The following is a 23,583-nucleotide window of genomic DNA, read 5'->3' as shown; positions in this document are numbered from 1 at the left end:
ATGCTCTCACACACACACACACACACACACACACAGACACACACACACACACACACACACACAATCACACACACTATGTCCTGATGTGACACTTGACTGTTGTTTGTTCCTGTTGTTTGGTCCATGTTATTGTCTGTTATGATAAGGATCCTGAAATGATGAGACAGACACTCCGGGGCTTTCCCCCTTATTTAGTCCTAAACAAGGAGGGACGTGAAGCTTGGGTTACTGCGAACGGCTTGGGACTGGAAAAACATGGAGTCAGATAAAATATTGCACGCTTTGAATCTGTGTCCTATCTGTAGATGCAATAGAATATACACTTGAACAGAATGAAGGCCATGTCAAATATGAATATATTCATAACGCGTCGTTATCCCTCAAAAAGCATTGCCATTGGGTGCCTAAAAATGAACTATCTTTGATGGCGGCCAAAGAGCCCCTGGTTAAACGTGGAGGGCGCCCCTACACCGTTACATCCAACCCCCGTTGCCCCCCCGCACCCCCGTTGCGCCACGCTGTTGACGGCGGCAAGCCCCGCCTCCACGTAGCCTAACCGGAATATCACAACCACAACACAGTCAACGAGGATCATCGTAGGCTACAGACTAACGGCTAGTGGCCACCATCATGCAAGGATGCGGTCACGGTTTTATTATTCTAATGTAAGCAGGCTTCGCTTCAAGTTTCTCTGCTGAGGAAAGGATGGACAGCGTCATGTAAGCAGAACTATAAGTAGATACTGAATGGAGATGATACGATTTCCCGGTTGTTTGACAGCATATTGATTAACTGGGGCTGGAATCAGTGTTGAGGCTCTGGAAAATCATGAAAGGTATTGTCCTTGTTTAAACTCACACCTTTGTAGCTCGAAAGAAGTATAGGAAGACCTTCAACTAGCCTTGCTTATTCTCAAATTTTAGTAAGGCAATAGCTGTATAAAATATGTTGTGGAGCGTGTTGTGGAGCGTGTGTGATGTGAGCGAATAAATGACATAATATGCTAGCTAACAGGCGCAAATGAGTTTATACAAAGGAAGTCAAATATTTCTATAAAACTTCTTGTAGGCCTATTTTTTTTGTGTGGTAGCTTAGTGTTTGGACGCGTGACTAAACCAACGACTAAGTTCTAGATTTTTGGTAAATGCAACATGGTATCCCTATCATGTTTACTTACAATCATGTAGATACTTGCACTTAAGAAGTTATGCATGTAGACAGCGCTGTGTTTCATAATAATTATGTCAGATCCCAATCATCCCATTGTTAAACTCTCTTTTGTAACACGCACAAACTAGACTACATGTCTTGACTGTCAAGCTGTATGTAAGAGATGACCATTTCTCTTTGACTTGCCTACTGGCTGTTTTTGGGGTAGCCTACATCTATCTTTTCTTCTCCAGAGCACGAACGATTATATCATAGCTCGTCTGTATTTTTAGCCAAGTGACTTTTCAGAACAATGGCCCGGCTCAGGCGGAAAGCGTGTGTGGCTCTTTTCCTCTTCACACTCTTTGTGTTCGGGACCCTTATGGGTTTGCGAACCTTGAAACCCAGTGAAGGCTTTTCGGACCTGGCCCCAGGGCTGGAACTCATGGCAGGAGTCGGGGGGAAGGTTGACCGTCGATCCGCGTCCAGCGGCGTGGCAGTCTCTCCGGGTAACACTCGGGTTAGTGCCGGCGACACAAAAGCATCTCTCTCCAACTCTGGCCAGGACAAAGGTATTTTTTACGACGTCCACATATTTTATTACATGTGGTATGGGAACCCACAACTGGATGGGAAATACATGCATTGGGACCATGTTCTGGTTCCACACTGGGACCCGAAGATTGCCGCAAGTTACCCTACAGGCAGGCACACTCCTCCAGACGACATCGGCTCAAGCTTTTACCCAGAGCTGGGTCCCTACAGTTCTCGGGAACCTGAGGTGTTGGAGTCTCACATGGAACAGATCGAAGCAGCGGGAGCAGGTAGAGTTTAAAGGTGCAGTTATAATTCCCTACTGATTTAAACAGTGGTATTCCCGACCTTTATGCCCATATGTGTATGACCATATATTACGCGTGATTATGTACAAAGAGCTTGTGCTCTAAAACGATATGGCATTGTATTGTGCAAAAACGTGAAGACTTTTCGAAGACATCTCACGCCATACCTGAACAAGATCAGTAGTGAATTCAGCACCTATGGCAAGGACAGCTCCTATAGGCGCATGAACAGTCGTCGCATGGCTTTTAAGTTTTTAGGTCTCCTGTTTCCAAGTGGTAAGATGGTGAAAGTTACTACACGGAATCCGAAAAAATAATTTATTGTTGACATAATAGCCTGCCAATGTTCAAACTTTACTTTAAATAACCAAGTGATTCGAAATAATTACACACATTAACAAGAAGCAAACAGCACCAGAAGCTAAACGTATTTTCTATGCGCACATTAGTGTTTTTTTTGTTGAGAAAACAGTGTTGAGCCCAAGTGGTTAGAAGGAGCAGCTGTGGTCTAGTTGGGAATTTAAACATTTATGGCATCTCTACAAGGGTTTAGACAGCGGCGTAGGCGTCCTCTTCGTTGCATCGGCTTCAGTGGTTATTGTATCCACTCTGAGCAACGTACACTGACCCTGACAGATGGGCCACGGAACGCCAAGTTGAGAACGCTGAACAAGCCCATCTAATTAAAGCGATAGCTCAAATATGCGCAGAACAAATGTGAAAGGCTTCGGTTTGCTATATAACGGATGTTTTTTTTATCCGGGATCCATTGGAGAAATGAAAAGCCAAGAAGCAATTTAATAAAACTACATATTCTTGAACTTATTCTATAAATTCGACTGAACGTCCAACATGGTAAAGATAGATAGATAGATAGATAGATAGATAGATAGATAGATAGATAGATAGATTACTTTATTCATACCCAAAGGGAAATTATGGTGCTACAGCAGCAATTAATAATATAAACATATATCACACACATATACATACAAGTCAAAAATAAGTACAATTGGATATAAAGTCTCTGTGTAAGTGGTTGTAAACTGTGCATTGTCTCTCAGAATAAGATTCTACTCTCACAGCACAAAGGGGAGTTAATGTAAATAGTTATGGCAGTGGGCAGGAATTATGTTTTATAACGGTCTTTGTTACAGCGAAGTTGAAGCAACCTCTAGCTGAAAACATTCTGTTGTCTGACTAGTAGTTTGTTCAGTGGATGTGCGGTGTTGTCCATAATGTTAAGGAGTTTTTGCAACATCCTTCTCTCAACAATCAACTCTAGGGGCACAGAGCTTAATGGCTATAACCTATATACTATAAGTATATAATGGTCCAGAATGTTCTTCCTTCCAGCATGGCAGCATTATCATTATAGTGAAACTAGTGTTGCTACCCCTGGGTTTACAATGAGCACAATACATTTGGAAACTCAAATTCAAAATGTGTAGGACAACTATAAGCCAAGCTCTTATAGGAAAACTGAGGATGAATGGATCGGATGTCTGCAGTTGGAATGCAGTACTGATGGTCTCTTATGTGTTAGATCTTCATTCACCACAATGCTCTGTTCACTGTTAGGAGTGGTGGTGGTGTCCTGGTATCCCCCTGGTCTGTCCGATGACAATGGAGAGCCGACGGAGGACATTGTGCCGGCCATCTTGGAGGCAGCACACAGACATAGCCTCAAGGTAGGTTTGTGCTGAGAGCAACACTGTAAACATGAGCAGGCAACGATAGCAAATGTTTGATTTTTTATGTACGCGCTGAGACTCCATCATAGAGAAAATAGCAAGGCCAATGCCGAATGAGCAACTTTATTAAATAGTAACTAGTTTGAAGGAACCTATACCCAGAAACTCAGTGACTGATGACTTTAGTTCAGCCATTCACTGAAAACAAATTAAATAAGTCTTATTATTTATGTATGGAAGATATTGTGTACCATTTACTTCCAGGTCTTCCAGAATAAGCAAACAAACAAAGAGGTCTTGGTGGAGGCGAACCAGGATGGTGTATATGTAGAGAGCAGCCAAGCACAGTTTGTTATTCACTTATGGCTGAGGAGATGCTCAGAGCATTACAGCGCTGCATGCTTGGGCGGTGAAAGCAAGTCCTTTTAATAGAACTGAGATGCGCTAGCTTTCACAGCTCACAGACACAGACAAGCCACAAGAGACACATTCTCACTGGGCACATCATGACCGAGGGCCAATTAGGTCGGAAAATGCTCTCTGAGGGACAAACAACTGTATATCGATGTGCTCTCTCTTTCTCTCTCAGTTACTCTCATCCCTCTCTCTCTCTCTCTGCTCTCTCTTTCTCTCTCTAATTCCAGTCCCCAACCCCCGTTCACATTTAACAGCCTTCATGTAATGTTTATTGGCCAGCTCCTTGGTAACGTGTGACACACACACACACACACACACACACACACACACACACACACACACACACACACACACACACACACACACTTCCACACTTCTGTCATTATTCCGAGGTGTGTCTGTGTCAGTTTGCCTCGCAGCAAAAGCAAATAGGTTTTTGTCCTTATTAGCCAGCGTAAGTGTCTGATGAGATTTCTAACACTGGCTGGAGGCTGTTTGTTTTGTTTTTGCAGTGCTCATGTAGGAGCTGACCCTGGTACCTGGATAAGGGTTATTTTAGTTCATGAAAACCAATCCTAAAACTAAACCAGCAGTAAAAAAATAATAATTTGTGATTCAAATCCAAAATGACAATGACAGTTTTGAAAAACATGCAAACTAAATAACAAGTACAGTGATCAATTCAAGAACAAAACTACAACCATATAGAAATAGAATTGCATTTAAAATTAGCATTGTTTGCACTGTAGTTGCTATACCACATCCTCATAAAATAAATAAACTAAAAACTATACCCTGCATTCAGAGTGGCTCCCACTTTTTTTTTGTCTCGGTGTGTTTTGCCCTGGAAAAGTGTTTGCGTGTGTGTTCATTGAAGCCTCTGCTCTGTTTTAAGTCACTGTACCCGTCAGAGTGGTTGACTGTGTTTGCTTAACAGCTGTGCAAAGTGCCTGTAATTGCATGTGTGCAGTTATGGGTGGTTATGGATGTGTGTATTGTCCTGTTCAGTTGGGTGAATGTGAATACTGTATGTTTATGTGTGTGCTTGTGTGTGTGAGCATGTTGTCATGGAGTTGGGTCAGCTTTGAATACTTTCGGTGTGTGTGTGTGTGTGTGTGTGTGTGTGTGTGTGCGCGTGTGTGTGTGTGTCTATGTGTGTGTCTGGAGGCGCGTTGAGCTTAAGAGGGAGAAAGGCAGAGTGCTTGTAAGACCCCGCTGAGCTCCATCAATAATGCACGGCTCGGGTTTGTTCAGCACGCGCAGCAATTTGACATGGTAAATCAGCTGGTTAAGAGCCAGCCGCACCGCGCGGAGCCTGCTCTCACGGGAGACCTGCCTCAGCCAGGGCTCAAACCACAACACGGCTAAGGTCCTCTTCTTCTGTTCTTTACCTTATTCATCAGTTCATCCCTTGTTACACAGGTCTGCACGAGTGAGAGAGTGCATTGGTGGCTATGTTGATCTAAGGCCTTCAATTCTCTCTGTGGCGCAAGGGGGATTTTCCTTTACAGATAGACGTCTGTATGTCTGAATGTCTTATGTGGCAGCTTCTCAGGCTCACTCTCATTCCAGTGTGGTTAGACCCCCCTCCCCCACCACTCTTTTTTGGTCTTTCCTGTCTTCGCCTTCTCTCTGGAAGTTGTGCTGCGGGCAGCGGGCACACAGTTAATGCATCTTACTGGAGCTTGAAAAGAAGAAAAAAAAGAGAGCGAGAAAAAAAAATGACAAGATGAACCACGCCATGCAGGCCTGATTGCTGCCGCCCCTCAGAAACATGACAGGTGCAGAAAGCAATGTGAGGGACATGTAATAGCTTTCTTTGTTATTAGACCAAAGATGATGGAGTATCACAGGGGCCAGGGAAATGCATTCATATGGAGCCCAGGCAAAAAGAAGCTGCCACTGCATTTTAATTGAATGCAAGATTGTTTTTTCCTATAAGGAAATGAGAGAGATGAAAAGGGGGATATAATGTATGCCCTGACTCTCAGCATACCCAGGGTAGAACAAGGCAAGAAGAAGCTGCCTATGCTTTTTTTTTTCTGTGAGGTTATATAGGGGTTTTGTGGAGCCCCACTCATTAAAATAGAGATCTGAGGAAAACCATTAAATAGTTAGGTCTAGCAGCTAGGACAAAAAGGAAAATGGGCCATGTTGAGTACATGAAAGTACTGGACATCTTAATTTTGAAAAAAGGTGAATGGTGCTTGTATGAGGTCTTGGGAGGTTTTAAAAGGTACACTATTCAGATTTAGGCGACTGTAGAGTTCCCTCTGGAGTCACGATATATTTGTATTTTACTCTGCTGTTGTAAATAGCAAACTTCTTGTGACTTATCCCCCCTGTACACAATGAAAATGCTTTTGTTGTGGAGGTGAAGGATTAACAACAGGCAAAAACTCCAAAGAGCTATGTCTATTGACAAGGTAATGTTTCACGATTCTCACGAGATTTGTTGGGCCGCCGTTCTTGAAGTTGCATTGCTGATTTTCTCGGTAGCGACTCGCTACGTCTATGCTGTATAGCTATGCTAGGTGAGCGATTCACCTATTACAAGTTTGTTTACCATCAAATTGGCTTTGTAAAGGTTATATTAAGGTGGAAATCTTGCGTAGTGTACCTTTAAGCAGGTGTTCGAGCCTATGTTGGTTCTCAGTCCCAGCATTTCAATCAGTTTCTCCCAGGTGTGTTCTCTCAGTATAAAGTCACACCTCGGAATCATAATCAGAATCATATTTGAGGAAACGCACAGAAGTAATAGACCAGGGGAATACAGTCACAGTGACATGGTTGTATTTCTTCCTCCCAAGACTGTTGTATGTTTAAATGGACTCTGAAGAAAGTCTGGACTGTCGGAGCCACTGTCTTGTTCTGTGTCCAGTGGAGCCTGTCGTACAGTACCTGCTTAGTCACTCTGTGTGTGGGTCACCTCTGGTCAGGCGTCTCCAGGGTGATGGGGGTTGACAGCGGGGCTGATTTGTCATCTTTGCCGAGTGGACAGCAGGAATGGGTGACAGAGCAGCAGCAGTCGATGACTGAGTCTTACCGGCCCTATCTCTGATACTTGCCCATGGACCCTCTCAGCCGACCGGAGTGGGACTAGGAGTAATGATAATACCATAGTTAGTTAGTTAACCAACAGCCCAACTGCACATATGTTTCCTTACACTGACTCAGTTTCTCCAAACAATGTTTTTTTTTTATCTCTGCAGAAATACAATGGGAATTGCGTGTTTTAGAAGTGTTATGTAAAGAGTAATTCATCGGTGTGGGAACTTGTGTTACACTATGCATTATAAAATACTAAATGACAAGATAAACAACATTAAACCAAATGAACAAAACATTATTTTCACGTTTGAGGGCACCCAGTTGAAAAACGTAATGTGACACTCTGTGCAATATGGTGCTTAGCGGAGAGAGAGAATGTCCTCCTAATGCTTTCCGCCATTCTGTTTGACTTTTCTAGGCCTATCAAACTCCTCTGTGTAGTGGACATTGGTGCACGGTTTGTAGCGGGACCGTGTACCGTCGGCTAATCATGTAGCATGGAGTGGATAGAAGTGAGATCTCCGTTGCTAAGGTCTGGCTTCTAGCCTGGAGCCCTGATTTGGAGCAGCACTCGGTGACTTCAGAGCAGATCAGAGACAGCTCACCGCAGATAGATGGGGCCTTTTGATTCGGAACAGTATGGCCTAAAACCAGCTTTTATCCCCTTAGGGCTACAAAACAAGAAAAAAAAAAAAAAAATCACATTTCTTAATATGTATGTATGTGTGTGTTTGTGTGTGTGTGTGTGTGTGTGTGTGTGTTGTAGATCCCATGACTCACTGTGTCTCCCTGAACAACTTGGGCCCTACGGGGCCATGCATGTTCACAGCAGTAAGTAGGCCACGACGCAGAGGGGGTCTCGGGTGGGTGTGCAATGATGCCGTCAAGCCCAGTGCAGCATCTCTGATCGGAGCGCGGAGCGGCCATATGGAACCGGACTCCCTCCGAAACACAGATCCGTCCCGGGAGTGGCGCTTCCCAGGGAGTGAATCAAGATAAGCCCAGCCGGGCTGGCACTTGTGGCAGACTTTGTGGAAGCGGGCGCTCTTGCGTGTGGACAAGGTCCTTAAGTCTCTTAGACAGACACAGTGTGCACAGACGGTCAGAGCGTGTGTAACGTAGTGGAAGATCATTTCGTTGTCTTTGATGTTATATTCAGAGAAAGGGTTGTAGTTCGTTAAGTGACCTGCTTAAGTGCAGGTCTGAAAGGGGGTTTTCTTTGTCCCAGATGATGGCCTCCTCCGGTCCGGGCTTGGCGCAGGCTTGGTGCAGGTGCCTCGGCTGGGTCCAGCAGTGGATCTGTGGTGGAGGGGCGGAGAGCTGGACCGTGTGCTCCTGAGTCCCACAAACAGCCGTGGCCCCCTCAATCTGCCTACTGCGCTTGCTCATGATGTTGTATAATGGTCTTATGAGGCCTGTGTGTGTGTGTATGTATGTGTGTGTGTGTGTGTGTTAGCACACTTCTCCAGCGGCTGCAGTTATGTGCAGAGATGAGGTGCTACCAGATGTACGCCCTCACCCACCCACACACACACACACACACACACACACACACGCACACACACACACAATTGCTGACACATAAAAACACACACACACAGACATACATTATATATAATCACACATATGCAGAGAGATGCATGGATGCATAGCCATAAAGGCACGTCTGTAGAACCACATGTGCATACACAAAACATGTGCATGCAGACACACATACATGTGTAGACAAGCGCGGACACACACACACACACACACACACACACACACACACACACACACACACACTGTTAGACATACTCACTGAACAGTAAAACATAACATTGAAATAAAAAGCTGAAATGCACAACTGGCTCTTTAATCCGAATCTTCACCATCTGTATATTTTTTCCACTTCTTTGAGTATGGAAAAACGGAAATTTGATATTTCTCTCTCTCTCTCTCTCTCTCTTTCTCCTCTCATGTGTCACATTTAATCCAGACACTGGACTGAAATCTTGACTGAAGGAAATATGATTCAAGATGAGAGTCTCAGTGCGGGCACATTTCGACACAACTGCGTAATTGGAGAGAGTGGGCACATTCAGATTTCATCCGACTGCTTAACAAACCACTTATTTGCCATTACGTGCCATAACGCTGACAGCAAAACTGCTTTCCTGCACATTCGCCCATTTATTTCCTGGGAGTGTTATTTTAACTGCCCATCTCCCTGTCTCATTCCACTCAAGCCCATTTTAGTCCATTAGTGAACTTAAGCCTCAATGTCACTTTGACACCGGGAGTGATGCCCGTTGCCAAGAGCTGCATTGCCACAGCAACTGTTAGGAAGGGGGGTTGGGTTAAACAATGTCCCATCCCCCATCCCCCTGTTTTTTCCCCCAATTTAAACATAGTTACAGTATGTCGTCACTGCCAAACATAGTTGTAGAAGGCAAAACTTTACACTAATAGTTTCTGCTTGGTATATTTTCCGGAGATATGAAAAAAGAGGGGTGGGGGGGGGGGTGAACTTGATATGACCCTTTTAGTTGCAGACAAATAGCTCTCTCCATAATACAGTGTGACAACCAGGCTTGCCTCAGATAATAGCGTAGGCTTGATGGAAAAAGTGACAATACCAGATTTCGATTATAGTTAGTTGAAAGTAAGAGGCTTGGGTTCAGCAGTCGATGTGCCAGGGTTTGGTGTGTTACCTCCAGTATTGCCTCTATTTGCTAATAGCTTATTGTGTAGCTTTTAGCTTTTGTATAGCTTTTGTGTCCACTGAGTCATTTTCCCTCCAACACAGACTCCCTGTAGGGACTTTGGAGAAGGCAGGTATTTGTCTGTAATCATATATAATTCAAAGTTATATTATGCTGTGTCCTGCCACCCGAATGCTTTCGGCGTTCTACTTAAGGGGCATGGTGCCTTTTTTTCCTATAGGCTAATGCAAATAGAATGCCCTACAACTAAATATACCCCCACCCACCCACCTACACACAGCAAAGAGCCTTCCAGAAGGAGCTGACAACAAAGAACTCTGATCATTCTGGTAGCTTTTCCCCAAAAATGCAATGAGGAATTATCTTAAGTTAATTATCTAAAGTTGTTATTCCTCTGCTTTGCTCAGGAACAGTAAGTGCAAAGAAACTGTGGTGCAGAAACAAGAAAGGGCATAAACAGACCTCATTAAGGTCCTGTTCCTCTTCCCCTCCTCCTCCCCATAATCTGACATAACATTCTGTAGCTATGCACCATCCTCCCCCCGATCTGACTGCAGTATTGCATCAGGGGGTTCTGAAAAGAGGGTTAGGTTAGAGGTCATAGGTCAGAGTTGCACCTCTCCAATCCTCCAAGTTCCTGTCCCTCCACCCCCAAGTCTACATTTATTAGACAGACATGGAGAGGACTCAGGGGGAGATAATCAGAGGCTGTGTAATTAGATGAGACTGCAGAATAATGGCCAGCAAGAGGCTCCCCCCTGCTGTTTAATGAGCTCTTATTCAGTGCATCAGCGCAGGGCTCCTCCAGCGAACCGGCCAGCTGCAGCTGTTACTTACACTTGAACTCTAGTTCTCCAACGCATCCTCTAATCTAGCTCATAGTAGCAGATCGCCGTCAGCCGTGTGGACCTAAGTCCAGGTTATGTTGATGTATTCAAGGTGATTACTTTGTGTAGTCTCACCAAAAACGTCCTGGGTGGAAACGTCCTGGGTGAGTCTTCACGTCTCCTGGGTGTGTCTCTGGAGGACGCGCCCCCCTCACGCGCTTTGCTCAAACAGTCCAAATGGAGCCCGAGGTCTCAAAAGTACATGATGAGAAAAGCGAGCCCTCGTGAGATGAAAGCCAGAATAAACTCCTCAGAGGACTCGCAGACTCTCATGGGGTGAGAGAGAGACAGAGAGAGAGAGAGAGAAAGAGAGAGATAGAGACAGAGAAAGAGAGAGACAGAGAAAGAGAGAGAGAGAAAGAAAGAGAGACAGAGAAAGAGAGAGACAGAGAGAGAAAAAAAGAGAGAAAGGGAGAGAGAGAGAGAGAGGCAATCCGCATCTGTAAACTGATCACTTGAGAGATCACAGGGAGAACTTTATCCAGGAGGCACTACAGGAGTCGATAAAATATTTATCTGTACAGTGGAAAGAGACAGAGAGGTACGGAGAACACAGAAAGAGTGGGACAAGGAAAAGGATGAAAGATTTGTAGAGAGAGAGAGAGTGTTGTTTAAATGATTTGTTTTATTAATGAGCAGTCAAGATTCATGCATGTTTTGTTTCTCCCAGTTGTATGAATGGATGTTTCCGGTTCAGTTTTTGGCGTCTTGGTTATTGATTGTGATGACTAAGAGGCAGCCAGGCAGTAAAGAGAGTTGGAGAAGCTCGCTCAAACTTCATAAATAAAACAGCTCATCAAATTAAGAGGACGGGAGACAGAAACAGCTCTGTGCTTTGTAATGACATACTTAACAACCTTACGCTGCTGAAACATGTAGCCAAGAGAATTTAACACACCACACCTGCAGAGAGACAATGAGTGAGAGAGAGAGAGAGACAGAGAGAGGGAGAGAGAGAGAGATCATTAACACACGTTACTCAAAGAGTTTCATCAGTATGATCTTCAAACCAAAACCCTCAACCGCATTCGCCCACCACTTAACAAGATTGTAGATGTTTGTGTCACGATTTCAGTATGCGGTCTTTATATTGTTACACTCTAGCATATATGGCTGTCCAATGGCCTTTTGCTCATCAGTTTCTTGGCGGTCCACTGGCTGGCCCCAGACAAACACCCCGCAATCTTCATTCATTTTCAGAATTTTCACATCAAATTGAAGATCATGGTAGCCTGTCAGCGTCGGACACCAGAAGCGTCACACCACCACTGGGCCACTGGTGGTCCGACGTCTGTACTCATGATTTTACTATCTGGGTGGAAATGAATCACCACGTTTCTTTTGTTTTCCACAGGTGACCTTTCACCTTCAGCCTTACAGAGGGAGAAGTGACCAGAGCGTGCATGAGAACATCAAATACATCATTGACAGGTGTGCCACATTTTTGTCTTTGATTTAAAAAAAGTTTTTTTGACTTTGTGATGATTTAAAATACACTGGAGACACTGGAAGCCCAAATCAGTAATATCTTGCATTGTCATATATATTATATATTCTCAACACGCCTTACAAGTAAATAGCTCGAGTGAGGTTTTCCCTGCCTCTTTCAAAGGCCCTTCTCAAGGTTCCGTTTATTGCTGATAATAAATATGAGTCTCACGCTGGTTGTCCTTCCCCTGTGATGTAGCCCTTGACTTTTGTGATGCGTCTGGCAGTCCCGTCATGGGTAGAGTTGCAGTGGTGGCCCCACCTCAGGGTGACTTTCCCTGGGAGGCTTAGTCATGTGCAACAAAGGTCATTTGGCAGCACTTCATACACACACACACACACACACACACACATGCAAGTATGCACATGCACACACACACACACACACACACACGCACAGGAATAGACTCACAGACATTCACACAGACATGCATGCACACACAAAGACACACACACACACACCCACACAAAGACACACACACAAAGACACACACACACACACACACACACACACACAGGAATAGACTCACAGTCATTCACACAGACATGCATGCATGCATGGACACCGGACACACACACACACAAACACACACACACACACACACTGATACAGACACACAGACACATACACACACACAGCTCTTAACTCCAGGAGTGCTGCTGTGTTTGTCTGGGTGATTTCCCTTATATGGAACGCTGCAGCTCAACCCAGTGGGTCAGTCTCAGTCGGGTCAGCTTAAGGCAGGCTGCTCCGGCCTGTTTCCCACAGCAGGACAAGGGGGACCAACTGTCGGTGGCATCTGCAGCAGTAATTGCAAACGCTGGGAGGCTGTTTTGACACGGAACACCTGCTTGCTTAATGAGTACTTCCATGCCCTGCCTCCGTCTACCCATTCACGCGAATATTCCACTCCTGTTCTACTGCTACAGGAGAAAACACAGTCTCAGCCTCAATGACGAACACACAAAATCACGCAAGAGAAGGGAAAAAAAAATAGCCAAATGTCCCTTGTTAGTTTATACTATCTTTTCCATTATTTTGACAGATAAGAACAGTTGTGAACCATAACGAAAGGTTGAGTCGAAAAATGATAACAGATGCACCATGTCCTTTTTGTAACCCTTGCAGGTATGGAGACCATGGAGCTTTCTACCGTTTCGCCACCAACACGGGCAAAGTGTTGCCCCTCTTCTACATCTACGACTCGTACCTGACGCCACCGGAGGCCTGGTCGGAGCTGCTGAGCTCCACGGGCTCGCACAGCCTGCGCGGCACCCCGTACGACGGCGTCTTCGTGGCGCTGATCGTGGAGGAGCGGCACAAGCACGACATCCTGGCGGGGGGTTTCGATGGCATGTACACCTACTTCGCCTCCAACGGCTTCTCGTTTGGCTCGTCGCACCAGAACTGGAAGGCCGTCAAGGCCTTCTGCGACGGCAACAACCTGCTGTTCGTGCCGAGCGTTGGCCCCGGCTACATCGACACCAGCATCCGGCCCTGGAACAACCACAACACGCGCAACCGCGTCAACGGCCGCTACTACGAGACGGCGCTGCAGGCGGCGCTCAACGTGCGGCCCGAGTTGGTCAGCATCACTTCGTTCAACGAGTGGCACGAGGGCACGCAGATTGAGCGCGCCACGCCCAAGAAGACGGTGACGCGCCTGTACCTGGACTACCAGCCACACGCACCTGAGCTGTACCTGGAGCTGACCCGCCGCTGGGCCGAGCAGTTCAGCAAGGAGAAGGAGCAGTGGCTCATGTGAGGCCAGTCGCAGGGGGGGGGTGGGGGTTTGCGGGGGGCATGGGGCTGTGTACCCAAGGACCCCACTGAGACAAGCTGGGGAGGGAACAGAGGCTTGAGTTGCAGAACTACGGAGGCCCCTAAGGATCATGGTGGGAATTTTTGTAATATGACTTTTGCAGTCCCTTGCAATAGTTTTGCATTCTTTTGCAAGAAATTAAAAAAAAAAGTCAAAAGCATTGCGAGAGAAAGCCAAAGTGCATTAAACACTCACCATGTCCAGTTGGGGCTCTATACAGAACTGTTATTTATATACTATATTTATTTTGTGTGTGTGTGTGGAGGGGGGTCCCTTTGTGAGAACTATGTTATTTGGAGGAGACAGTGGGGATTGGGGTTATTTTTATCAAAACTAATTTTGAAGAGCACTTGGTAATGGCCAAAGATCTTTCAGGGTACTGGAGAGTTTCTCAAGTTACTGGAGACAGAATGTCGCTGCTGCACAGCAAAGAAGGCTTTTAAAATAGGAGAGCGAGGGTGTTATCTGAGTGGGTGAGTGTGTAGGTTGTGTGTGCGTGTGTGTATGTGTGAGAGATGGGTTGCACTTCCCAAAACCCACTTAGAGGATAATCATGAAATGATGAGAATGCACATTACAAACCCTGATCATCTGAGTGCTACCATGTTTCTTTGAGACTCGAACTGTAAAAAGATCAAAAGAGCACAGATATGTCTTCAGGTTGCTTGAAAGTGACTCGGATGATCTGGAGGGATATTGATCTCTGTCTGGGTCCCTGTGAGAATAAAAGAACCTTTACATAACTGCCCTGACCTTGAGGGGCAGACCTTTCTCCTTACTATGAAAACCACTGCTTTATGCCTGCTGCCAGCCATCATGCCTGACTTCTTTCACAGACCCGAACTTTGTCACTCTTCTAACCTTCAGACTATCTACTTTCACCAGAGTCAAACTGCAATCTCACTTTCAAACCAGCCTCTTGAGAAAATGAAACAGCCTTTTTCCATCATTACTTCCTCCGAGTGCATCTGTATAGATACATATATATTAGATTTAAGAATTCTGACATTATTAAGTCCAGGAGCTGAATATTTTAAGTGTCTTTTTTATTTATCTTGAAAAGTGTATGAGATTTTGAAGATCACCACACAAAATGTCCTAATCATGGGGGATGTGTCAGAAAGAATCTGGAACATTTTGTTTGCTAATGAAGCAGAGTCTGATTGTGAATTGTTTATTTGTGTTATTATTATTATTATTATTATTGACCACGGACATGACCTTGTCACAGGTTGTGTCCATTTACAGTCCATTTTATCACTCGCATTCTTTTTTTATTCTGTTGCAATGTCTTAAAACAAAATGTACATGTACACATATTTCAACATGTTATATTCTGGACCAGTGTTGGTGTGCCCTGGGGCAGGCCAAATACTGCAGCCGGGTCAGGTTGAAGGTGGAAGGTTACGCAAACCACTGCGGCCTGCTTTTTGTGACCAATTTGTATAAAAGCTCTATGAAATCATATTGTTCATAGCTCTGCAAAAATAAAGACAATTAAGGTTTAACAGTAGAAGTTGGCACTTTATGTCTGGACATAATGACTCATCAGCTGATATAGTTGTTGATGCTTACATGATGATGCTTTATTATCAACCACAAACTGAAGGTCATTTCATCAAGATCATCTGGAGATCCCAGGGGGTAATCTGCATTATGGGCATGTCAAAAACAGATGGAAAACCAGCAGATTAAAATGTCTTAGAGCTTCTCTTTATTTTGTTTTACAGAGAAAAAGGGGGATTGGCACAGATTAAGGCTGCCATTAACCCAGCCATTAGGAGACAGAGTGATCGAGAATTGCTGCAGAAGCTTTCCTGAAAATTACAGAAAAAAGCTCCTGAGTCATAGTGTCCATTATTTGGTCCATTATGAAATCTCCCTTCTTGGTTTAAGAATCAGAGGCAGGAGAACGTGGAGTATGATGGAGATCGGAGTTCAGACCATGATCAATATCAGAAAGTCATGACTGGTCAAACCAGCCAGTAAAATCAGTCAAAAGAAAAAATAAATAAATAGAAAAAAGATAGCAAAGAAAAATGTAAGGTCAAGGTATGTATTCAGAAATGTTCTGTTACAGTTGAATATACCAGTTCTATCCTCTCATAAATAAATACAAACACTCTTATCAATAGAAAACAAAAAAAAACTGTTAAAAAATATTATAATTTGGGAATTAAGGAGCGCTATATATATCCTTTAGTCCTATCCTTTAGTATATGTCTGCATTAGCAAATTGGGCCTTGCCAGTAGTACAAACTAATCTTCCTACACTGGGAGTGCATCCATTATTCAAAAAGAATCATTCTGAGGTCCAAGTGACTTTCAATACGTTAAGTAAATCAAAAAGATTTTAACTGTCACCACGCACTGTCAGAATAAATCTGTTTGCTTGCTACAACAAGACTAGCATCTTGGACCCCCTCCGCTGTATAACCAGAACTGGAACAGATGTATTTGTACACTTCCTCTACTGCTTTGACAGTGTAAGGCCCACCACCAAGACGGCAAATCCTACAGAGTTGCTGAAGTGCAGAACAGGAGCTCCATATAACAGACGTATCCTTATTTTCCCCTCTCAGCTGAAGGCCTCTCTTTTCAGCTTCTGCCTCCTTTGTCCGTCCCGTCTTTGAGAGGAGCAGAGAATGGAGGTGATTGTGCGTTTCTGTGGTAGGTTTGTTTTTGTCGGGTGTCAAACCTTTTGAGTCTCAGTTTGTTCCCATAGTCCATATTTGCGGTCGAGTACATTCAAAGTGGGAGTCAGGGCACTGAAAGATATAATGAAAGAGAGGAAAGAGGAGGGTAGGTGATGAATTTTAATTAAAGGTTCCACTTCTGTTCAAAAACAGTGACTCCATGCTAAACACACACACACACACACACACACACACACACACACACACAGACACAGACACAGACACAGACACAGACACAGACACAGACACAGACACAGACACGACACGACACGAAAAGACAGATGTTCTTGCTTTGCTTTTAGTCCGGTGGACAGCCCATAGAGCCCCATTGTGGACCCGGAAATGTTGAGTACACCAAAGTTTTATGATGGAAATATATAGTATGGGTTCCCAGCATGCAGAAACTGGTGGATGCTAATTTGCATATGTTGGGCAATTTGTGTAATTGAGCTAATTACCATACATTAGCATAATAGCCTATAATGATCATATTATAAGAGCTGCTTGGCCAAAATGGACAATGTTCGTATGTTTTTAGGGGTTACTGGAGATGCTGAGTCCATATCTGACATTTTCAAGATTCAAAATCACTATTTAAACTTGGTTTGGTCACATTTTACTCTCATTAAGCTGAGTTTTTTGGTACAATTTAGACACATTTTTGGAGGATAGGGCTGTAGCGATATACAGTAGGGCTGTAACGATACACCAACCTAACAATTCGATTCGTATCATGATTTTTGAACCACGGTTTGATACGAACCTCGATTTTTCTTTTTTTGGAGGGGGGGGGGGGGGCTAGACATTTCAATAGCCTACCTTAGAATACCAAAGGATTACAATGTAATATCTGTATTATTTTATATCCTGATATAAAAAGAGAGAATACTGAATGTCTGATATTTATGACAGCACACTTTATGCAGATTAGCCTATAGCTTAGGCCTACAATTCCTATTACAACTCTACCACATTCAGCTGTCTGGTTGAAGCCTGGAAATATTGTAAACAAAGTAGCATAGCTGGCTATCTTATCCTAGTCTACTGATTGGACTGTTCAGTTTCCTTATGTGTGTTTAAGGTAATATTGTTCTCCTTGGGACAAGCCTTTTGGGAAACATTGGTATTGAGATGATCATTCAGTTCTTCCAGAATCCCCAGCGCAAAACATCGTGGTAATCTCAAGCACAGTCCAGCACGCTGGCGTTGCACAGCTCCCCCAGCAAGCCATTGCCATCCTCGGTGCGGGCATTCCCACATTCAGTCCAGCAATTAGCCTCTGGCACTGCCACACAGCAGGTGGGGTGCACACACCGCAAGGGCCCCACTCACCCTGGGGAACCACAACCACCAGCGGCCCAATGCGGGGCGTGCTAGCAGTCACCAGGGGCCTCATGTACAAAGCTTGCGTACGCACAAAAATGCTGCGTACGCCATTTCTCACGCTCACGTCCGGATGTACGAAGACTGACTTGAACATGAGAATGTGCGGTCCTCCACGCAAACTTCATGTCTGGCGTACGCACATTTCCAATGTGTATCGTCAGTTGGCGACACTTAGAGGCAATGCAGCGCAACAACATTAGTTGATCGCGAGCCTTTATTTGCACAGTATTGTGAAACGTGGGTTATTAAAAATGATAACACTTCGAAAATAGGCCTATGTTTCTAAGTTTGGACATGCAACATGCGCAAATTCTACTATGCAACAACCTATCTATGATGACAATTGTAGACTTATTAGAGGATAAGAATTAAAAGGGAATGTGAAACATAGCCTACACAGCCCCGATATTTGGTTACGCGATTGTTGACTGGCTTATCAAACATTTCAGATTCTGAAGAGCTTTCCACAAAACCTGTGATAAATGGGGTCGGCTTAACGCATTTGCCCATGCCTTAACATTTGCCGAGTGTTTTCCCTTCATATATCCAATAGTTTTCATTTAAAAAGAAATACATTTGGGACAGGATCATGCATGTGAATAGATAGGCTGACTAATAAGTGCGAATATAAGATATTTCCCTGATTGACTGCATGGCTACTTTGACTTTCCTTGAGTAAGCATTCGCATTATTGTCACACTTGTGTGAAAATATAGGGATATGATCCAGAAATCGTAATGTTGTGGCGAGGTGGCCTGGATCAACTGAGTTTATTCCATTCGGGTGCACGATGCGTGGTACTTGGACACGATTTATTTAATGATTTTTTAATAAATGCAGTTATGTGGTCATGGTCCAAATGCATTCAACCCAGTTATGCGAACCCTGTCACCTACTTGCAGACTGACCAATAATTCTGCCACGGTCTCAGCCTAGCCACTGCCACGCTCTGCCACTACTGTTTTTGTTTTGTTATTAATTAATTACATATGATAGACATAAGATTCTTGTCATTTCGTCAGATAAGCACTTCTACCTCGCATTCGCTGGAAATAAACTTTTTTATTCATTTGATAATTTCAATTATTAAACTTTGCAAATTGCAACAGGTTTGAGTATGAATGGATCCACAGATGAGTTTTCATTGTTATTGCGGGATAGGCCATTTTGTCTTCGCAGAGGTCTGCGCTCTCGAATGACCTTCTAGTTAGCATATTAAAATGAGTGTGATTGAGGGAGGAGAGAGGTTGGAGTGTAATGCTCGTGCATGTACGCTTAATTTCACGTTAATTGGGATGTACAAAGAAAAGCTGCGTGGAATGCTGCGTACGCACAGTTTCATACATCAGGATTTTTTTGTGCGTACGCTTCTTTTCAGGTTTACGCGTACGCAATGTTTTAGTATGAAATCCACGCAAGTCTTTGTACATGAGGCCCCTGGTCTGTCGCCTCTCGTTCCCAGCTCCCTTCAGAGAACGCCCTCAGGTCGCACTTTCGCAGTGTGCACCACCGCAACGTTCCTCCAACACCTGGCGGGGCCTAGCCTCCACTGCCACAGACTCCCCGGCGCTGAGCACCGTAACTGGCACTGCACCTCCGATGCTCCACTCCGTCGTCTCGCCAGTCGGGGCAGCAGACTCCAGTTCCATTGCAGCCGGACCACGCTGCGCAATCAGGCTACAGCTACCGACGTTGGCGTCCCTCCTCTGCTGCCTTGTCGCAGAGCTGTCCTCCGCTGTTACAGACGCTCCACACCGCCATGATCGCGCCAAGACCTAGACCTTCTCTCTGGCTCGTGCCATCGGATTTCACACAACAAACCTTTTTTCCCCCTTATTTTTCTAAAGAGCACCGGCGAACAGGCCGACTCAAACAGGCTCCGCCAACCGTCCGTCCTCAAGGCACCACCTCCTTGCCGCTCCAACTCTAGCCTAAAGCTGTCCGGCGGGGGCAGGGGCTCAAGGTCTGAAGGCCTCTGTAAGCTTTTCAGTACCCCTTACAAGGGTTCTCTTCGGATCTTTTTACTTGGGCCTCCTCCTAGCGGTGAGCATGGACGGATTGTGAACTTTCGGGCCCCTGGGCCCAGATGTATTAAGGGCCCCCCATTAATTGTCGCATATGTGGAAGGGGGGTTTGGGGGTCCTTCCTCAGAAATTTTTTAATTAGTTTGATGTGATTTCCTGTATTCTGGTGCATTTTGGGGATGGCCAATACTAAATTCAATCATATTGATTTTGAGGCAATGATTCCATGCAAAGGCTTGGGCTTCAGGGTCCCCTGGGCCTGGCCCGGTAGGCCCGTGCAGTAATTCATCCCTGGCGGTGAGGTCTTGCTCCTCCATGGAAAACGTGCCCATCTACAGGTGCTGCTTTGGAAAGCAGCAGACCGTCCTGATCCATCAGCTGTGGATATAACCGCGTTTGGAGGGAGTTAGAAGACAGGTATGAAGAAAGAAGAGGAACTTGCCCACCCTCGATTCAAGTCCTGTTGCTCCTCCTGATTTGTTAGATGTTATCAGCTCCAACTGCAAAGCTGGGTTAAAACTGTGTATACATGTATCTGGAAAGTGCAGCTGTGCAGCTGCAGGCCTGGCCTGTACTAATTATTGTTTCTGCAAAGGCAGTGATGTTACATGTGGCAATATATTTACACAGCAAAAACAGCAGAAGGACAGGGATGAAGAGTCTGGAGAAGATGGCGACAGGACAAGGGATGAGGACAGTGAGGAGTAGTAGAGGCTAGTTCTTCCCTTTGTTACTCAATTGTGAGTCACAGCAGAGGGCCAGTGAATAGCTATTTCCAAAATGATTGTGGAATTCAGAAATAACTTGAGAATCCAAATTATTCCTAAACACTGAACATTTTTATCCTCCAAAAATCCGTCTAAATCGCCCCCAAAAACTCAGCAAAATCAGCTTAATGAGAGTAAAAACGTGACCAAACCAAGTTTAAATAGTGATTTTGAATCTTGAAAATGTCAGATATGGACTCAGCATCTCCAGTAACCCCTAAAAACATACTAACATGGTTCATTTTGGCCAAGCAGCTCGTATAATATGATCAATATAGGTGATTATGCTATAATTTATGCTAATTAGCTAAATTACACAAATTGCCCAACATATGCAAATTAGCATCCGGCAGTTTCGGCATGCTGGGAACCCATACTAGATATTTCCATCATAACTATGGTGTACTCAACATTTCCGGGTTCACCTTTCTGTCCACTGGACTATTTGCTAACCACACACACACACAAACGCACACGCGCACACACACACGCGCACACACACACGCGCACACACACAAACACACCCCCCTGCTCACAGTTACTCATCCATCCACTCACCAGCCCGGGCGGATGATGCTGTATCTGCCAGGGACAGACAGGTTGACCACCGTGGAGCCTTGTCTGCTCTGGTCCCCAATGCGGCCGCCATTCACCACCACCGCTACCTTCGGCCACAGCTCCTGGAACTCCTGCAAGGAAGGATCACACACTCTCATTACATCGTTAACAATTAATATCAATTAATGTCATCAAGCACTTTCCTGCTGTTTTTCAATGTGACTTGGCTTATGTTTTTCACATCTCTGTTTCTCAAAGTTACCGAATACTGTCGGTAAGAAAAAACCCATGCTATGTAGAACCGATTGTTTTCTGGGTGGTACCGGGATTGGATTGTTTTCTTTTGGTACCGACAGTAGATTATGAGATCTATGTGAAAATTTGCCAGAATTCCCCTTTGAGGAAAAGCCCAGTTTCAGGGTGAGTTTGAAACTCAAGACCATGTTAAGAAGCGGGGCCTAAAGTACAGGCTGTGCTTACATGGATGTCCACAGTGCTGGTCTGGGAGCTGATGTTGGCACTGGTGAGGGCAAGAGGTTCTCCACACATCTGGCACAAGCGTCGCATGAAGGGGTGGTCAGGGATGCGCACACCCACCAGCTAAAACACACACACACACACACACACAGCATGGTTACCACACTACATAGATGCTAAACACATTTGTCTTTGACAAACAATGTGAATACAAAATAAAGTGCTCTGTGTTTCTGATGCACATCATACCGGGGTGAAGGGATTGAGGTTGGGGTTCAGCTCTTCAGATCTCTCCAGCACCAAAGTGACAGGGCCGGGCAGCACATTCTCTAACAGTTCCCTCTTCACTACAACTTTACAGTATCTGGGAACACAGACAAGGAGGTATATCAACCCTGCTCATCTTGCTCTGTCCATTGAAGGACACATGTAGCCTGTTGTCACCTTTTGCCTGGGTCAATGTAAAAAGGCATACCGGAGCAATACTGGTAACAGGTGTGATGCTGCACATTAGTAGATATAGATTTTAAACATAAACTTAACATATGATCTTCTTGGTACATTCATCTAAACTCTTAATGAAGGTTGGACTTACGTGTAAATCTCTTCGATTTCGCCAACACAGATGGCCAAGGGTTTCTGTCCATTTCTGCCTTTGATGTTGTACACTTTCTTCACAGCCTCTGAGTTTTGGGCCAGACACGCCAAACCGTACAGCGTGTCCGTTGGGACCGCCACTACCTCTCCATCCTTCAGAGCGTTTACAGTAGATTTCAGAATTTCCAATTGATCTGAAAAAAATTAAACACCATCATGAGGAATGTATCCAATCCAAACGTTAACGTTACCATTCAAACAGCATAGCAAAAAAATCTTAGCTGACCCATTCATCACAATCTGATGGTTTACACAGAAGTTAGATGACATTAGCCAACATACTTATAACTCCAGCCATTTTTCAGCCAACAACGTTAACGTGAATGAGTGACGGCTAACTGCCAGCTGTTAAGTCGCGTCCCACTGCTATATTTTTGGCTAATCTTGTTATCGACACATAGGCCTACGTTTAGCCATATCAAATACAGCATATGCATTCACAAAAGACTGTTAGTTGTTCCAAGTTGACTCTTGTTTCCGTGCTAACTGATAGTGTAGCGATCAAGCTAGCTGATTCAAGTTTTGTAACTTTAACGTTAACCTACCTTGCTGAATATCACCCGGCTTCGACAAACAATCATTGGGCGTTTGTGGAGGCAAGTGTAAGACTTTTGTAGTCGGCAATTTAATCATCACTGCTGTAGATACACTGCAAATTTGTGAGAACAATATTTGTTTATAAATGCGTCTCAGAATCGGCATGTGTGTCTTCTGAAGTCAGTGCATGGTCCCCAGACTCGCCACTGTATGACGAAATCTTTTCGCCAGGAAAGCAAGAACCATTTCCGGGTGGCAGTAGTCGGAACTGTTAACCCATTAATGACCATCTGGCTTTTTTACAACCGTTGCATATACACGGGACAATAGACCAATTTCAGTGTCCAGGTGTCCGGCCTCGTTGATGTTAATGATGCCTTGATTGGCAGGGTAAAACGTCTTCCTGCGGACTTTTCTTTTGCTCT

At 44.6% G+C, this 23,583-nt stretch overlaps 2 protein-coding genes across 3 annotated transcripts; one reads left to right on the top strand and one right to left on the bottom strand.

Annotated features, from left to right (window-relative positions):
• The first annotated feature begins 1,462 nt into the window (after window positions 1-1,462).
• LOC143118414 (glycoprotein endo-alpha-1,2-mannosidase-like protein) lies at window positions 1,463-13,999 on the top strand. The gene is made up of 4 exons (XM_076279471.1): window positions 1,463-1,973; window positions 3,573-3,682; window positions 12,100-12,176; window positions 13,363-13,999. Exons 1-4 carry the CDS (start codon window positions 1,463-1,465, stop codon window positions 13,997-13,999), a joined length of 1,335 nt encoding a protein of 444 aa, XP_076135586.1.
• Window positions 14,000-15,214: 1,215 nt separating this feature from the next.
• yrdc (yrdC N(6)-threonylcarbamoyltransferase domain containing) lies at window positions 15,215-23,376 on the bottom strand. 2 transcript variants are annotated; one of them, XR_012986261.1, is made up of 7 exons: window positions 23,167-23,376; window positions 22,560-22,755; window positions 22,214-22,328; window positions 21,968-22,087; window positions 21,488-21,618; window positions 15,632-16,824; window positions 15,215-15,535 (listed from the first exon to the last, which is right to left on the bottom strand). XR_012986261.1 is itself a non-coding variant. In XM_076280499.1 (6 exons), exons 1-6 carry the CDS (start codon window positions 23,321-23,323, stop codon window positions 16,749-16,751), a joined length of 795 nt encoding a protein of 264 aa, XP_076136614.1. In that variant the 5' UTR covers window positions 23,324-23,376; the 3' UTR covers window positions 15,215-16,748. The 2 variants fall into 2 exon arrangements, 1 of the variants encoding a protein (XP_076136614.1); XM_076280499.1 differs by having other exon boundaries at window positions 15,215-16,824.
• Window positions 23,377-23,583: the final 207 nt, after the last annotated feature.

This window comes from Alosa pseudoharengus, unplaced genomic scaffold, assembly GCF_046254945.1.
Source record: "Alosa pseudoharengus isolate Yale_2024_CS ecotype anadromous, Long Island Sound unplaced genomic scaffold, YU_APseudo_1.1 YU_APseudo_1.1_scf_12, whole genome shotgun sequence".
Classification (NCBI taxonomy): Eukaryota; Metazoa; Chordata; class Actinopteri; order Clupeiformes; family Clupeidae; genus Alosa; species Alosa pseudoharengus.
This window is presented reverse-complemented; position numbering and strand designations above follow the sequence as displayed.

Bases quoted from the DNA above. Each gene is read 5' to 3' on its own strand.
- yrdc (XM_076280499.1), bottom strand. From the start codon at position 23,323: ATGCCGATTCTGAGACGCATTTATAAACAAATATTGTTCTCACAAATT. The intron at 22,088-22,213 runs GTATGATGTGCA...TGTGTGTTTTAG, and splicing joins ACCTCAATCCCTTCACCCCG to CTGGTGGGTGTGCGCATCCC. The intron at 21,619-21,967 runs GTAAGCACAGCC...CCTTCCTTGCAG, and splicing joins CCAGCACTGTGGACATCCAT to GAGTTCCAGGAGCTGTGGCC.
- LOC143118414 (XM_076279471.1), top strand. From the start codon at position 1,463: ATGGCCCGGCTCAGGCGGAAAGCGTGTGTGGCTCTTTTCCTCTTCACA. The intron at 1,974-3,572 runs GTAGAGTTTAAA...GTTCACTGTTAG, and splicing joins GATCGAAGCAGCGGGAGCAG to GAGTGGTGGTGGTGTCCTGG. The intron at 3,683-12,099 runs GTAGGTTTGTGC...TGTTTTCCACAG, and splicing joins CACACAGACATAGCCTCAAG to GTGACCTTTCACCTTCAGCC.